Source organism: Monodon monoceros, unplaced genomic scaffold (assembly GCF_005190385.1).
Source record: "Monodon monoceros isolate NGI ecotype Baffin Bay Population unplaced genomic scaffold, NGI_Narwhal_1 Super_Scaffold_21, whole genome shotgun sequence".
Lineage (NCBI taxonomy): Eukaryota > Metazoa > Chordata > Mammalia > Artiodactyla > Monodontidae > Monodon > Monodon monoceros.
The window spans coordinates 161,405,892-161,421,835 of NW_021703778.1; the positions used below are offsets into that span (position 1 = coordinate 161,405,892).

The 15,944-nt window shown below is 37.6% G+C and overlaps 1 protein-coding gene across 8 annotated transcripts in view; it reads right to left on the reverse strand.

Annotated features, from left to right (window-relative positions):
- RPS6KA5 (ribosomal protein S6 kinase A5) overlaps positions 1-15,944 on the reverse strand; it is a 181,627-nt gene that overhangs the window by 119,731 nt on the left and 45,952 nt on the right. For all 8 annotated transcript variants that reach the window (XM_029238474.1, XM_029238473.1, XM_029238476.1 and 5 more), the window contains one exon: positions 289-360. In XM_029238474.1, coding sequence (XP_029094307.1) covers positions 289-360 — 72 coding nt within the window. The remainder of the gene's footprint in view (positions 1-288; positions 361-15,944) is intronic.

The window sequence follows — 15,944 nt, forward strand, 5'->3', positions numbered from 1 at the left end:
TAAAAACTGAATTAATTTACATTCCCAACAGCAGGGTAAGAGAGATTGGTTTTTCTTGATCCTTACCAATTCCTTTAAATTTTGCCTTTTGTATTTCTTTACCAATTCCTTTAAATTTTGCCTTTTGTATTTCTTCTATGAATGCTTTGTTCACATTCTTAGTTCTCCTATTGGATTCCTTATGCTTTTTAAAGATTAACTGATTTCTGTATTGGGGATATCAATCCTTTGTCATGAGGATATCAAGTACTTTTTTTTCCTTAAAAAAAAAAAAGAATTAAGACTTACCTCCAGTTCCTAGGACCTTTAGGAGCTCGAAATTTTCAATCCCCACCTTCTCTGCATGTCCTGTTAAATTAGCTAAAAAAGAAAGAGAAAAAATAAATAATTAAGGGGATCAGCAATAGGAGGGGGCCCACAGGGGCTTCTGAGGTACCAGCAGTGTTTTATTTCTTGAGTTGGGTGGTTAAACCAGGATTCACTTTATAATTATTCGTTAAAATGTACAGCTACGTTCTGTGTAATTTTCTGTATGTTACATATTATGATAAAACGTTTATTTAAAAATTTTTTTTAATTACTGATTTGTTTTTGTGGGGTTTTTTAAAAAAACTTTTTTTGGGGGGGCTGCACCGGGTCTTAGTTGCAGCACATGGGACCTTCATTGCGGCATGTGGACTCTTAGTTGTGGCATGCAGACTTCTTAGTTGCAGCATGCGAACTCTTAGTTGCGGCATGCATGCGGGATCTCGTTCCCTGACCAGGGATGGAACCCGAGCCCCCTGCAGTGGCAGCGCAGAGTCTTACCCACTGGGCCACCAGGGAAGTCCCACAATAAAACTTTTTTTAGAATTTAGTAACTATATAACATTTGTATCAAAGCTTAACATAAAAATAAAGTGCTCTACTTTATTAAAATAAAGACTCTCTAAAAGTCTAAAAGTCAAAAGTCTTTAAAAATAAAGGCTCTCGGGGCTTCCCTGGTGGCACAGTGGTTGAGAGTCCGCCTGCCGATGCAGGGGACATGGGTTCGTGCCCCGGTCCGGGAAGATCCCACATGCCACAGAGCGGCTGAGGCCATAACAGTGAGAGGCCCGCGTACCGCAAATAAATAAGTAAATAAATAAATAAATAAATAAATAAAGACTCTCTACTGACCAGATAATCTGAAAATGAACACAAATTCTAACATGTAGATAGATATGTAGTAGAGAGAAAATTGGACAGATTTAGAAGATGCATTCATTTATTCAAACAAATATTTACTGATTATAAATGCCATTCCCAGGCTCTAGGCTGGACTCCACTCCCATTTCTGTCACCAAGCACTTGAACATGATGCAGCCTGAACTGATTACCTGACCACCCTGCATCTCAGTTCCCTCATCTCTGGGGTGAAAGCACTGGTCTCAGTGAATTCTAAGATCTCTGCCAGCTCTAAAATTCTAGGACTATGTTTAAAAATATAAACTCTTCAAAGACATATTCTGTAGTAAATAAACAAAATTAGGATACCTTATAAATGAGCATCTTCCAGAGCATACTCCAATGAATTCTGATCCTATCCTATGAAATGTTAATAGGCGTTATGTTTGGGGGGAAGGTGGGGAAAGAGTGCTCTGGTTGAATAAATTTGGAAATAGCTTAAACAAGGTTTAACAAGTTTCTTTAACACTGAACCTCACAGATCCTGCACCATAAAAATATGCATGTGGATCTTCCAGATTGTGATACTTATATTTGACAAATTTATTGGACCACAAATTACTTTTTATGGTAATAACCTATTCATATTGTGTGAACCAGCATTCTGTGATAAGAAAGACATGATTAAGAAAGGCTTGGTCCAAATCCTAGTTCTACCACTTAAAAGCTCTGTGACCTTGAACAAATTACTTAATTTCTCTGTGTTTCATATCCCCGTAGTGTAAAATGGGGATAATAAAAATTCCTACCCTCAAAGCATATTGGTGTCTACAATTTACTTTGAAATGTATTTTTATTGGGTTGGCCGAGAGGTTTGTTCGTTTTTTTCCGCAAGATGGCTCTAGTAGCACTTAGTTGTCTTTAACTTCATTCAAAACAGCTTTGTTAGATTGTATGTGACAGCTGTCATATCAGCATGCATTTAAAAAAAGACATTAAAATTGGTGAATTTTTGTGTAGCCATTTTAATATTGAAGATGGAAGAAAAAAGCAACATTTTCAGCATATTATGCTTTATTATTTCAAGAAAGGTAAAAACGCAACTGAAACACAAAAAAAAGATTTGTGCAGTGTATGGAAAAGGTGCTGTGAATGGTCAAAAGTGTCAAAAGTTGTTTGTGAAGTTTCGTGCTGGAGATTTCTCATTGGATGATGCTCCACGGTTGGGTAGACCAGTTGAAATTGGTAAGGATCAAATTGAGACATTGACTGAGAACAGTCAACATTATAGCATGTGGGAGACAGCCAACACACTCAAAATATCCAAATTGAGTGCTGAAAATCATTTGCACCAGCTTGGTTTTATATTCATCGCTTTGATGTTTGGGTTCCACATAAGTTAAGTGAAAAAAACCTTCTTGACCGTATTTCCGCATGTGATTCTCTACTTAAATGTAATGAAAACGTTCCGTTTTTAAAACAATTGTGATGGGCAATGAAAAGTGGATACTGTATAATAATGTGGAACGGAAGAGATCGTGGGGCAAGTGAAATGAACCACCACAAACCACACCAAAGGCCGGTCTTCATCCAAAGAAGGTGATGTTGTGTATATGGTGGGAGTGGAAGGGAGTCCTCTATTATGAGCTCCTTTCAGAAAACCAAAGGATTAATTCCAACAAGTACTGCTCCCAATTAGACCAACTGAAAGTGGCACTCGACAAAAAGCGTCCAGAATTAGTCAACAGAAAATGCATAATCTGCCATCAGGATAATACAAGACCACGTGTTTCTTTGATGACCAGGCAAAAACTGTTACAGCTTGGCTGGGAGGTTCTGATTCATCCACAGTATTCACCAGACATTGCACCTTCGGATTTCCATTTATTTTGGTCTTTACAAAATTCTCTTAATGGGAAAAATTTCAATTCCCTGGAAGACTGTAAAAAGCATCTGGAACAGTTCCTTGCTCAAAAAGATAAAAAGTTTTGGGAAGATGGAATTATGAAGTTGCCTGAAAAATGGCAGAAGGTAGTGGAACAAGAGGGTGAATATGTTGTTCAATAAAGTTCTTGGCGAAAATGAAAAATGTGTCTTTTATTTTTGCTTAAAAACTGAAGGCATTTTTTGGCCAACCAAATAAAAGGATGGATTGATGGACACATATAGATATGGACAGATATGTGATAAAGAAAATACAACAAAATGTTAACTGCAGAATCTGGATAGTGAGTGTAAGGATATTCAGCATACAACTCTTTCAAATTCTCTGTATTACATTTGAAAATGTTCATAATAAAATGACACATAATAAAATAATACCTACCTCATTGGGTTGTGATGAGGATTGTATGAGCTTAATTCACACAGTGTTTGCTGTGTTCCAATAATATTATTAGTGTTTGTAAATAAATTAATGCTTTGGGACTACAATTTTATGAAAATTAGACCCAACTAAGAACTTCTAAAATTAAAAGTTTCAGGGGGATAAGTAATTTCAGTGTCTTTCTGATTTAACTAAACATAACTTTAAAAAATATTTTTAATTGTGGTTAAAAACACATAACACAAAATTTACCATATTAACCATTTTTTTTTTTTTTTTTTTTTTTGCGTTACGCGGGCCTCTCACTATTGTGGCCTCTCCCGTTGCGGAGCACAGGCTCCAGACGCGCAGGCTCAGCGGCCATGGCTCACGGGCCCAGCCGCTCCGCGGCATGTGGGATCTTCCCGGACCGGGGCACGAACCTGTGTCCCCTGCATCGGCAGGCGGACTCTCAACCACTGCGCCACCAGGGAAGCCCCATATTAACCATTTTTAAGCATCAATACAGTAGTGTTAACTATAGGTACATTGTTTACAACAGATCTCTAGAATTTTTTCACCTTGCAAAATAAACTCCATTGAACCATTCCTCTTTTCCCTCTCTTCCAAGATCCTGGGAACCACCATTCTATTTTCAGTTCCTAAGAGTTTGACTATTCATGCATAATTTCATAGTGGGAACAAATCAGTGTACATGGCCCTGCCTCAAGCTCACACTGGCTTCAATACAAATCTAAAACGAATACCAAAAACATAGGTAGTATCTTAAAGTAAACACACAACAGCATATCCTCCTGTAGTATGTCAAGCAGGCTATAGTAAAAGTGAAGCTCACAGGAAACCATCACTTTTGAAATAATGATTTGGCTCTAATTGAATGTTAAATGCTGTTCTTTTACTGTGCAAGATTTTTGCAGTTTAGGACATTATTGAAGAGTCAAATGTTACAAATTATCAATCCTGTTTCTCGCTGTTAGGAGCCATCTTTTATCTACTGTGAGATGTGTATAGGCCCAGCTTTCCAAAAGCATTGTCCAAATACTATTTCTCCCGTATCTATATTTGCAGCTAGACTAGGAAGACAAGGAACTATCTTTTGATACACAGACACTTCAGCCTTTCTACACTAACCACAGAATTATTCTCATAGGAAATTAAAAGAGGCCACAGATTAATTACACTTGGTTCTACAAAGCGTACCATCCCGGAAAGCCTGATCATTCACAAAGATTGTTCATATAATCTGTGAAGGCCTGCTTTTGTTCATAATGTACTAGCTCTATTATTTGGTTTCTGACATAAATTAACACTTTGTCTGCAAAGGGAGCTCAAGGCTTCCCCAACCTCCAATCCTGGGGAGAAGGAATTGACAGAGCTCAAGATGAACAGCACTGATGCCTTCGGTATTCGGGGAAGGAGTCGTCACAGTGGTAAATGTTTCCCCAGGAGGAGGAGGTTAGCTCTGCTTTCTTCAAGGTATGTACTCTTTGGAATCTCCTCTCTTGGCCTTAGCTGTGGACGAGTTTATTTACTCTTTGTATTGCTTTTCTATCAAGATTGTTACCAGGTGGCTGGTGAGTTAAGGTAGAGCTTGGGAGAGGGTCTTCCTTCCCTCATACCTTAAGCCCCAGGTCCTAGGAATTCTGGGCTTGAAAAGAGTTTAGCCCTAGGCTTATAAAAACACACTTTATCCACCTCGAGTTACTCCGAGAATTTATCTTTCCTGGCCTTTCCTTGATTAAGAATGGTTAGATTCCAGTGAACAAGCTTAGAGAGTAGTATCTGCTTAGGGCAAAGGGCCCCTGTGGCCCAGTGCAGCTCACCAGGTCAATGATTCACTCTGGGGTAAGGGACCAAAGATCAAGCTTGACAAAATGTACTCCTTTGCTTTACTCTGTCTTGTCTTAACCTCAGTTGGGGCCCAAGCAGATGCAATAGGGTTTTTTACCCAAAGTTCATAGCTTACATTAGGGTTCACTCTTGGTGTTGTACACTCTATGGGTTTGGACAAATGAATCCACCATTGTAGTATTTATATCATTCAGAGTAGTTACTGCCCTAAAAATCCTCTGTGCAGGTTTTTGTGTGGACACGAGTCTTCAACTCCTTTGGGTAAATATGAAAGAGCACAACTGCTGAGTCATATTGTAAGAGTAGATTTAGTTTTATAAGTAACTACCAAACCGTCTTCCAAAGTGGCTATATCAACTCTGCGTTTACACCAACAGTAAATGAGAGTTCCAGTTGCTCTACATCCTCACTAACATTTGGTTTTATCAGTGTTCTGAATTTTGGCCATTCTAATAGCTGTGTAATGGTATCCCACTGTTGTTTTAATTGGCATTTCCTTGGTAACATATGACGTGGAATATCTTTTCATATGCTCATTTGCCATCTGTGTATTTTTTGTTGGTGAGGTGTCTGCCAAAGTTATTGGCCCAGTTTTTTCAATCAAGTTGTTTATTTTCTTATTGTTGAGTTTTAAGAGGTCTTTGTATATTCTGGACAAGTCACTTATCAGATAATGTCTTTTGTAAATATTTTCTTCCAGTATGTGACTTGTCTTCTCAGTCTCTTGACATTGTCTTTTGCAGAGCAGAATTTTTGAATTTTAGTAATTTTGATAAAGTCCAGCTTATCAATTCTTTCTTTCATGGATCATGCCTTTGGTGGTGTACCTAAAAAGTCATCACCATACCCAAGGTCATCTAGGCTTTCTCTATGTTATCTTCTAGGACTTATAGTTTTATGTTTTATTTAGGTCTGTAATATACTTTGAGTTAATTTTTGTGAAGGATGTAAGGTCTGTGCCTAGATTCAATATTTTGCATGTAGATGTCCAGTTGTTCCAGCATCATTTGTTGAAAAGACTTTGTCCCACTATATTCTTTGTCAAAAATCACTTGACTATATTTATATAGGTCTATTTCTGGGCTCTCCAGCCTGTTCCTGTCTATTCTGTCCTCAATAACACACTTTCTTAATTACTATAGCTTGATAGTAAGTCTTAAAGTAGTGGGTAGTGTCAGTCTCCTGACGGTTCTTCTCCTTTAATATTGTGTTGGCTATTCTGGGTCTTCTGCCTAACCATGTAAACTTTAGAATCAGTTTATTGATCCTCACAAAATAATGTACTTGGATTTGATTGGGACTGCATTGAATCTGTAGATCAAATCTGTAGACCGAGTTGGGAAGAACTGACATCTCAACAACATTGAGTCTTTCTATCCATGAACATGGAATATCTCTCCGTTTATTTAGTTCTTCTTTAGTATCCTTCAACAGAGTTTTGTAGTTTCCTCATATAGATCTTGTACATATTTTGTTAGATTTATACCTAAGTATTTCATTTGGGGGGGGTGTGCAAATTTAAATGGCACTGTGTTTTTAATTTCAAATTCCACTTGTTCATTGCTGGTAGGTAGGGAAGTGATTGACTTTTGGTTATCAATCTTGTGTCTTAAAACTGTAATAAAGCTGTAATCTCTTATTAGTTTCAGGAGGGGTTTTTGTTGTTGTTGTTGATTCTTTCAAATTTTCTACATTCTCAATGTGCTTTTAATTTGCATTTTCTTGATGACATGTTGAACATCTTTTCATGGGTCTATTAGTCATTTGTATTTTTGTGTGTGTGGGAATTGTCTGTTCAAATCTTTTGTCCATTTTTTTATAGCGTTGTTTGTGTCTTAACTGCTGAGTTTTAAGAGTTCTTCACATATTTTAAATGAAAGTATTCTGGCAGACATATGTTTTGCAAATGTATTCTCCATTCTATAGCTTGGCTTTTTATTTTCTTAATTTTGTCTTTTTAAAAGCAAATTTTAAAAATTTTGATGAAGTCCATTTATTTATTTTTACAGTCTATGCTTTTTGGATTCTAAGAAATCATTGGCTACCCAATGTCACAAAGATATTTGCAAAAATGTTCTTCTAGAAATTTAGTAGTTTTAGTTCTTACATTTAAGTCTATGATCCAATTTGAGTTAACTTTCTTGTATAATGTGAGGCAAGGATCAAGGTTCTTTTTTTTCTCATACAGGTATATAGTTGTTCAAATACCATTTAACAAAAAAAAAAGAAAGAAAGAAAGAAACCCTCTATTTTTTTTACCATTGATTTATGCTGGCTCATTTGTCAAAAATCAATTGACCATATAAGTATGGGTTTATTTCAGAACTCTCTTTTCTGTACCAATGGTCTATGTGTAGCCTCATGCCAGCAGCTCACTGCCTTGGTTATCATAAGTCTTGAAATCAGGTAATATAAATCCTCCCATCTTGATCTTCTTTTTCAAGATTGTCTTGTGTTTTGTTATAAATTTTAGAATTAGGTTTTCAATTTCTATGCAAGAAACCCTGCTAGGATTTTGTCTAGAGTGTTTAATTATAAACATTTATTTTCATCTAAACTACTAGATTAATAGTTTAACCTATTAACAATCTAATATAATTATTGGTATGGTTGGATTTGGGTCTACCATTTCTGTTGTTTGGTCCCATGTTCCTACTTTCCTGACTTGTGAAAAAAATACTTGAATGTTTTTAAGAACTTAATTTCAATTTTCACACTCATAATTTAGCTCTACTTCTGCATTATTTGTGTAGTTGTTGATCTAAGGAGTACAATATACATCTCTATTCACAGTCCTCTTACAGTTAAAGAAGTACCATTTCACATAAAATATAGAAACCTTGCAATCATCCTTCCCAGTACAGCCATCATACATTATATGGGATTTATAACATCTTCTACGTATGTTATAAACGTCACAGACAATGTTATGAGTTTTGCTTATATGATACATTTTATAAAGAAATAAAGAAGAAAGAGACAGACTTTTGCACTTCTCCAGATACTTATCATTTCTGATGGTCTTTCTTTTCCAAGGATCCAAAACTCTATCTGGTATCACTTTTCTTCAACCTTGAAGAATATCCTTTGACATTTCTGTATTACGGGTGATGAATTTTCTGAGTTTTATCTTAAAGAGTCATTCTTTTACCTTTATCTAAATTTTTTATTGAGATATAATTAACATACCATAAATTCATCCTTTTAAAGTATATAATTCAATGTTTTTTAGTATGTTCACAAGGTTGTGCCATCGTCACCACTGTCTAATTCCAGAATCATCTTCACTCTTGAAGGATATTTTCCTTTGATATAGAATCAAAGGAAAATATCCAGGCTTTTTTTTCTCCTTTCTTTCAGCACTTTAAACATGTCCTTCCACCCTCTTGGTTTATGACATAAGGTCACTCATTACGTGGATTATTGCTCTTCTGTCTGAAATGTGTTATTTTTCTCTTACTGCTTTCAACATTGCTCTTTATCTTTGGCTTTCAACGGTTTTGCCATGATGTGTCTTTTTTTTTTCTTTTCTTTTTAAAATTTTTATTGGAGTATAGTTGATTTACAATGTTGTGTTACTTTTTGCTGTACCTCAAAGTGAATCAGTTCCACATATACACATATCCACTCTTTTTTAGATTCCTTTCCCATATAGGTCATTACCAAGTATTGAGTAGAGTTCCCTGTGCTATACAGTAGGTCCTTATTAGTTATCTATTTTATGTATAGTAGTGTGTATATGTCAATCCCAATCTTCCATTTTTATCCCTCCCCCCTTCCCCCCTGATAACCATAAGATTGTTTTCTACATCTGTAACTCTATCTGTGTTTTGTAAATAAGTTCATTTGTACCGTTTTTTAAGGTTCCACATATAAGTGATATCATATGATATTTGTCCCTCTGTCTGACTTACTTCACTCAGTATGACTATCTAGAGGTCCATGTTACTGCAAATGGCATTATTTCATTCTTTTTTATGGCGGAGTAATACTTCATTGTATATATGTACCACTTCTTCTTTATCCATTCCTCTGTCAATGGACATTTAGGTTGCTTCCAGCCATGATGTGTTTTGATGTGGACTTCTTTGGGTTCATTCATCCTGGCATTCACTGAGCATCTTATATCTGTAAATTTCTGTTTTTCATCAAATTTGGGGAATTTTTGCCTTAATTTTTAAATATTTGTTCTATCCCATTCTCTCTCCTCACCTTCTTAGATTCCAATTGCATGTATGTTGGATTGTTTGATACTACTGAAGAGGTCCCTGATACCCTATTCATTTTTTTCTAATATGCTTTCTCTCTGTTCTTCACATTAGTTGATTTCTATTGTTCCATCTTCAAGTTCACTTACTTTTCCTTCTGGCATCTCTATTCAATTGTTAAATCCATCCAGTGGATTTTTAAATTTCAAATATAGTATTTTTAATTTCTAGAACTTCCATGTGGTTCTTTTTCACTGTTTCTATTTATCTGATAAGATTTCTTATTTTTTCGCTCACTGAAAGTATGTCGTTTTATTTCATTGAGGATACTGTAAGAGCTGCTTTAAAATTCTTGTCTGCTATTGCCAATATCTCATTCATCTCAGGCTGGGATTCAGTTGTTTTTACTTCCTCCTGGGATATATTACATTTTCTTGATTCTTCATACTTAGGGTAATTTTGGATTGTACCCTTAACATTAACCCTTAAATGTTAATTGTGAAAATTCTAGATTGTTATTCTTTCTCCAACAAGAGTTGTTTCTTTTGTTTTAGCAGGCAAATATCTTGGATTGGCCTGGCTTGACTTGAATTACAAATCTGTTTCTTAGAAGGCAGCTCTAGGCCAGTTCAGATTTCTTTTGTATTTAGCTGAGTTCTGAGTCTGTTGTACTCAGGCATGGTTCAGAAGTCAGTCAGAGGTGTATGTACAAATTTTGTACACAAAATTTGAGGACTCTCCCTCTTCTAAGGCTCTTCTCCTTCTGGAATTCCTTCACTATCTTCAGTAGCCAAGTTTCTATGACTTTAGTTTTCCAGTTTCTCTGACCAGAGAGACTATTGTTTTTTTACCAGAGTCCAAAGAATATGGCCTGTACTTACCCAGAAACTAAAATTAGTGAAAAGGCAATGATTCCTTCCTCCCCTCCTACAACTGTGTACTCCCCATAAGAGTCTATCTGCTTCTGTTCACTCTCAAGTGCCTTAAACATTGCTTTTTCTATTAAGTTCAGTTTTTATAGCTGTTTTCTGCAAAGTAATTCTCCAGTAGGGGGTCTTATTCTGACATTACAAGAAGCAAAAGTCTTCCTACAGTCAACATTATAATAGTAGTTTCTGCTTTTCACTTCAGCTACTGCCCTAGGAAGTTAACTTCAAAGAGCAAATAAAATTTTAAAGGTGACATGACATAGGCCCATCTCAAGGATCTTGAACTTAATAGCCATATGATTCTTTCTTTTACATAATATCTGTTAGACAAAGTTAAGTGATCACACATATTGAAGCAAATCTTTAGGAAGCTCTATCATATTTAGGCATGGGGGAATATTTGTTAATTAAAAGATTTTTTTTTTTTTTTTTTTGTGCGGTACACAGGCCTTTCACTGTTGTGGCCTCTCCCATTGCGGAGCACAGGCTCCGGACGCGCAGGCCCAGCGGCCATGGCTCACGGGCCTAGCCGCTCCGCGGCACGTGGGATCTTCCCGGACCGGGGCACGAACCCATGTCCCCTGCATCGGCAGGCGGACTCTCAACCACTGCACCACCAGGGAAGCCCTAAAAGAGTTTTTTCATTGTGTTAATGAAAAGACACATAAAAACACATGGTAAATATGATGTTATACAGAATCCAAGCAATGACAAACATATATTCAAGCATGTGAGTCTAGGAGTCGAAATGGTTCTCATTTCTCTATTATTATCTTTCATTGTAATTAGAAGTCTTTGAACATGAAAGTCTAAAAATAAACTACATTTCTCTTAATTAAATTGTTAACCTAAGAGCAAGAGCTCAAACTTCCCAGCAACACTACTAACATTTATTAGAACAAGACTTAAAATATTTACACACTTTTTCATCCTAGAAGTGCAATAAACATCAGCCACTTACAGAAAGCTGTATTTCTGAGTCATTCACATGCCTTGGTAAAGTCCAAAATGATATGCTGATTAGATGGTTTGGAGCTACCTGGATGCCTGGGACCAGACTGTACCAGAAATAGGCCTGGGGCTTCCCTGGTGGCACAGTGGTTAAGAATCCACCTGTCAATGCAGGGGACACAGGTTCGAGCCCTGGTTTGGGAAGATCCCACATGCCGCAGAGCAGCTAAGCCCATGCGCCACAACTACTGAGCCCACGCACCACAGCTACTGAAGCCTGCGTGCCTAAAGCCCATGCTCTGCAACACAAGAAGCCACCGCAATGAGAAGCCCACGCACTGCAACAAAGAGTAGCCCCCACTCGCTGCAACTAGAGAAAGCCCGCGCGCAGGAACGAAGACCCAATGCAGCCAAAAATAAATAAATAAATAAAATTTTTAATTAAAAAAAAGAAAAGAAAAAGAAATAGGCCTGTACTCATGTCCATTGCCTTTCCTCATACAGAAAGGAAAAACAAATATTTTATATTAATATATATATGTGGAATCTAGAAAAATGGTAGAGATGAACCTGTTTGCAAGGCAGAAAGAGACACAGATGTAGAGAACAAACGTATGGACACCAAGGGGGGAAAGGCGGGGTGAGATGAATTGCGAGATTGGGACTGACATATATACACTGATATGTATAAAATAGATAACTAATGAGAACCTGCTGTACAGCACAGGGAACTCTACTTAGTGCTCTGTGGTGACCTAAATGGGAAGGAATCCAAAAAAGAGGGGATATATGTATACGTATGGCTGATTCACTTCGCTGTACAGTAGAAACTAACACAACACTGTAAAACAACTATACCCAAATTAAAAATATATATATTAGGAACTATCCCATTGAAAATCCTTCCCTTCTGGATTAGTGTTATTATCTTATAATGTATACTCCCTAGTTAGGAAATCACTTTTAAGACTGAATTTAACTAAGCCCTTTATAAGAAGTCAATGGATTTCAAAAAATATGTTTGCCAAAACTCTAATAAATTTCAATATTTAAATGACTCCCTTTAGAAAACAGTTAACAGTTCTTAAAGGAAAAATCTTATATTATACAACAAATATAAAATACTTGGTTCTTTATACTATAACTGGATTCCTTCAGCTCCTCCTATAATATTAATATGGTTATGTGCACTGTGGGAAACTATGACTGACATAACTCTTAAAATAATAAATTTAGACAAAAAAGATAATTGTCTTTTCTCCCAAATTTAAATAGCTTTTCTGTTTGTTTTTTATCATAAAATAATCCAGGTTCACAGTTTAAGAAGACAGACAATATAAACAGGCCTAAAGTAGACCTTGAAAATCTCCCATAGTCCCACCACTGAAAGATAACCATTGTTAATCCTCAGCCTATTTTTCTAATATCTTAGCCATAAACATATGATTGCTAAATGGCTTCTTATCCCAACTTCCTAGGCAATTCTATTACCAAACATAATTTGTAACACACATTATCTATAATTTTTTTTTTAGGTTGTGAGATATTTAACTTGGAACTTCCCACTCTTATGGAGGAAAACAATCAGTAACAACACATTTTTTATTCTGTTGCCATAGTTTCTGTACAAATGTAATTGCACAGAGCATGTGCTGAAATCATTTCATTAGATCCAATGATTCACTTATGTTAAAGCTAAGAAAAGGCTTAATTTAAAAGCTCTTAAGTAGAAATAAAGAGAATAATGTTTCTGAGGTCATTTCAAGCAGGTTTCTTGGTATATGACTAAGGCACTCATATACCAGATTTTATCCAATGAATTAACTACTTATTAAATTTGCAATAAGCTGTGAAAATGTAATTTAATAGAAAAAATTATGGAGTCTGTGGACATTAAGGGGAATATCATTATCATGTGAAGTCATCAGACAACCTCATTGAGAATACTGGTTCTCATTCACTCATTTACCAGTGCCTACTAACACCTGAACTAAGTGTTAGGTCTTTTGCTAACAAGCACAGGATTGAAACTGGCAAAGATGACAGAATGGCTGGGAAATTCTGGACCAGAAGAAGAGGTGGAGCAAAAGCAAAGTAGGAATAAGTATTTTGCTAGCAGAGAATAAGTGGACTGTTCTCTTTAGCTATAAGAAAAATGTGGGGAAAACAGTAAAAATATTACATAAAATAGGTACATGAAACGAGATGATTCCAAACCTGGACTGCCAGACTAATTAGCTTTAATTGAATCCATAAGCAATAATGGCTCTTGACAAGATGAAGGTAAGGTTTTAGGAAAATTACCCTGGCAGTAGTGTGCCATGCAGATAAAAGCAAGGAAATACTAAAAGCTGGTGAGGTTACTGCAATAAACTAGATGTGCGCTAGTGAGGATCTGGTCTAAGTAGAAACTAGAAGGAAGAGAAAATAATGAACTTAAGAATCATTGAAATACTCAGTTCAAGAAACATTCACTGAACACCTGACTTGGATGCTGAGACTTCAAAAGCAAACAGGACAGGGTCCCCACTTTCAAAGATAAACTAACTGAACTTTTGTTTCATTTCCCCCCATTGACCCCATATCTAAAGTACAAAAAGCGAAAGTCTGGGCTTCCCTGGTGGCGCAGTGGTTGAGAGTCCGCCTGCCGATGCAGGGGACCTGGGTTCGTGCCCCGGAGCGGCTGGGCCCGTGAACCATGGCTGCTGAGCCTGCGCGTCCGGAGCCTGTGCTCCGCAACGGGAGAGGCCCGTGTACCGCAAAAAAAAAAAAAAAAAAGAAATGAAAGTCTGGTGAATGTTACTAACAGAATTTTGTTGAAAGGGGAAGTTAAAAGGGAAAGTTGAAAGGGGAAGTTTTGGGGTTTCAACACTGATTTTGAAGCGATGGCATGACATCCCCAAAGGGCTGTAGTGTGGGCAATTCTAGAGAAGGAACTAAAGTTCTGCAGAGATGGCAGGCTGATGGGGATCAGGACATGCTACCCTAAAAGACAGTACCTTGGCATACTGAATATCTGAAGCTGAAGTAACTTGAGAAACAGCACGTGCGAGAAGGACTTTCTGACCTTCCCCTGAAGGATGTCACAAACCCCTCACGTGCAAGGGGCCCTCCCTATATTCAGAGGAAAGGAGCATCCTTATTTTTGAAGACAGGGGACACAGAGAGGAATCTGAAGAAACAGGAATTGCTAAGTTTCCCCCACTTTACTACCCATACCCTTTTCCCATGACGCTCCATTCTTCATCAAACTTAATATTAAAAAGCTCGGGTTTAACCATTACTCCAGGTCTTTATTTCCTTATGAAGCCTCCCATGTAACATAAAACTAACATGAAATAAATTTACATACTTTTCTCTCATTAATCTGTCTTTTGTCATAGGGATCCAGGTTGAGAATGTAGAAGGGTAGAGAAAAAAGTATTTTTTTTCCTCCCCTACAATGCACAACGTTATTAGAAGGGGGCAATGGCTAAAGCTTTCAGAAGAAAACCCTTCAGGAGACCACAAAAAGAAGGGCAAGTCTTGATGATGACCAGCAGTTAGGATGCAAGAAGAAAAAGAGCCAGAGAAATGGTTAGAAAACTAACAATGTATAGAATCCAAGGAAAGACAATGTCAATAAAAAATTGATCATCAATGAAGTCACACTGCATACAATGATAAATATATATATTTGGTCTCAGTCCTAAAAGCTTAGGAATCTCCAGAGTGGTAAGAGTCTCTTGTAAGCTAATGAGATGACTGGTGGCTGGGGGCTGCTAGACAGCTTCAGGATGGGGGCTGGCTGCTACAAACCAAGGACTTTCAGCCCCACCCTCTTGCCCTCCTTCCCCCCACCTCTGGGGAGAGAACAGGGGTTGGAGATGGAGTTAATCACCAAGGGTCATTATTCAATCTATCATGCCTCGTAAAGAAACCTCCATAAAAACCCCTGAACAACAGGACTTGGGGTTCAGAGAGGTTCTGGGCTGGCGCACACATAGAGGTGCTGGGATGGTGGTGCTTCCTAAGAGGCGAAGAAAGTTCCACAGTTCCCACCACCTCCCTCACTCCAAATACCCCGCCCTACGTATCCCTTCCATTTGGCTGTTCCTGAATTGTAGTTGTATGAATACACAAAACCTGAGCCTCAAATCTACACAGTGAGGTCAGGGTGCAAAGGTGGGGATGGAGAAACAAAATAATATCCTTAAAAGCAATGGGTACAGATGATTTTGTTCAAGAAATGGGCATATAAAGGGAAGGAATAGAGGAAATGGGAAAGAATCATATGAAACTTTTTTCCAACTTAGAAGGCAGATGAGTGAGATGAACAAAGGGAATAAGGGAGGGCTTCCCTGGTGGCGCAGTGGTTGGGAGTCCGCCTGCCGATGCAGGGGATGCGGGTTTGTGCCCCGGTCCGGGAGGATCCCACGTGCTGCGGAGCGGCCGGGCCTGTGAGCCATGGCCGCTGAGCCCGCGCGGCGGTAGCCTGTGCTCCGCAGCAGGAGAGGCCACAGCAGTGAGAGGCCCGCATACTGCAAAAAAAAA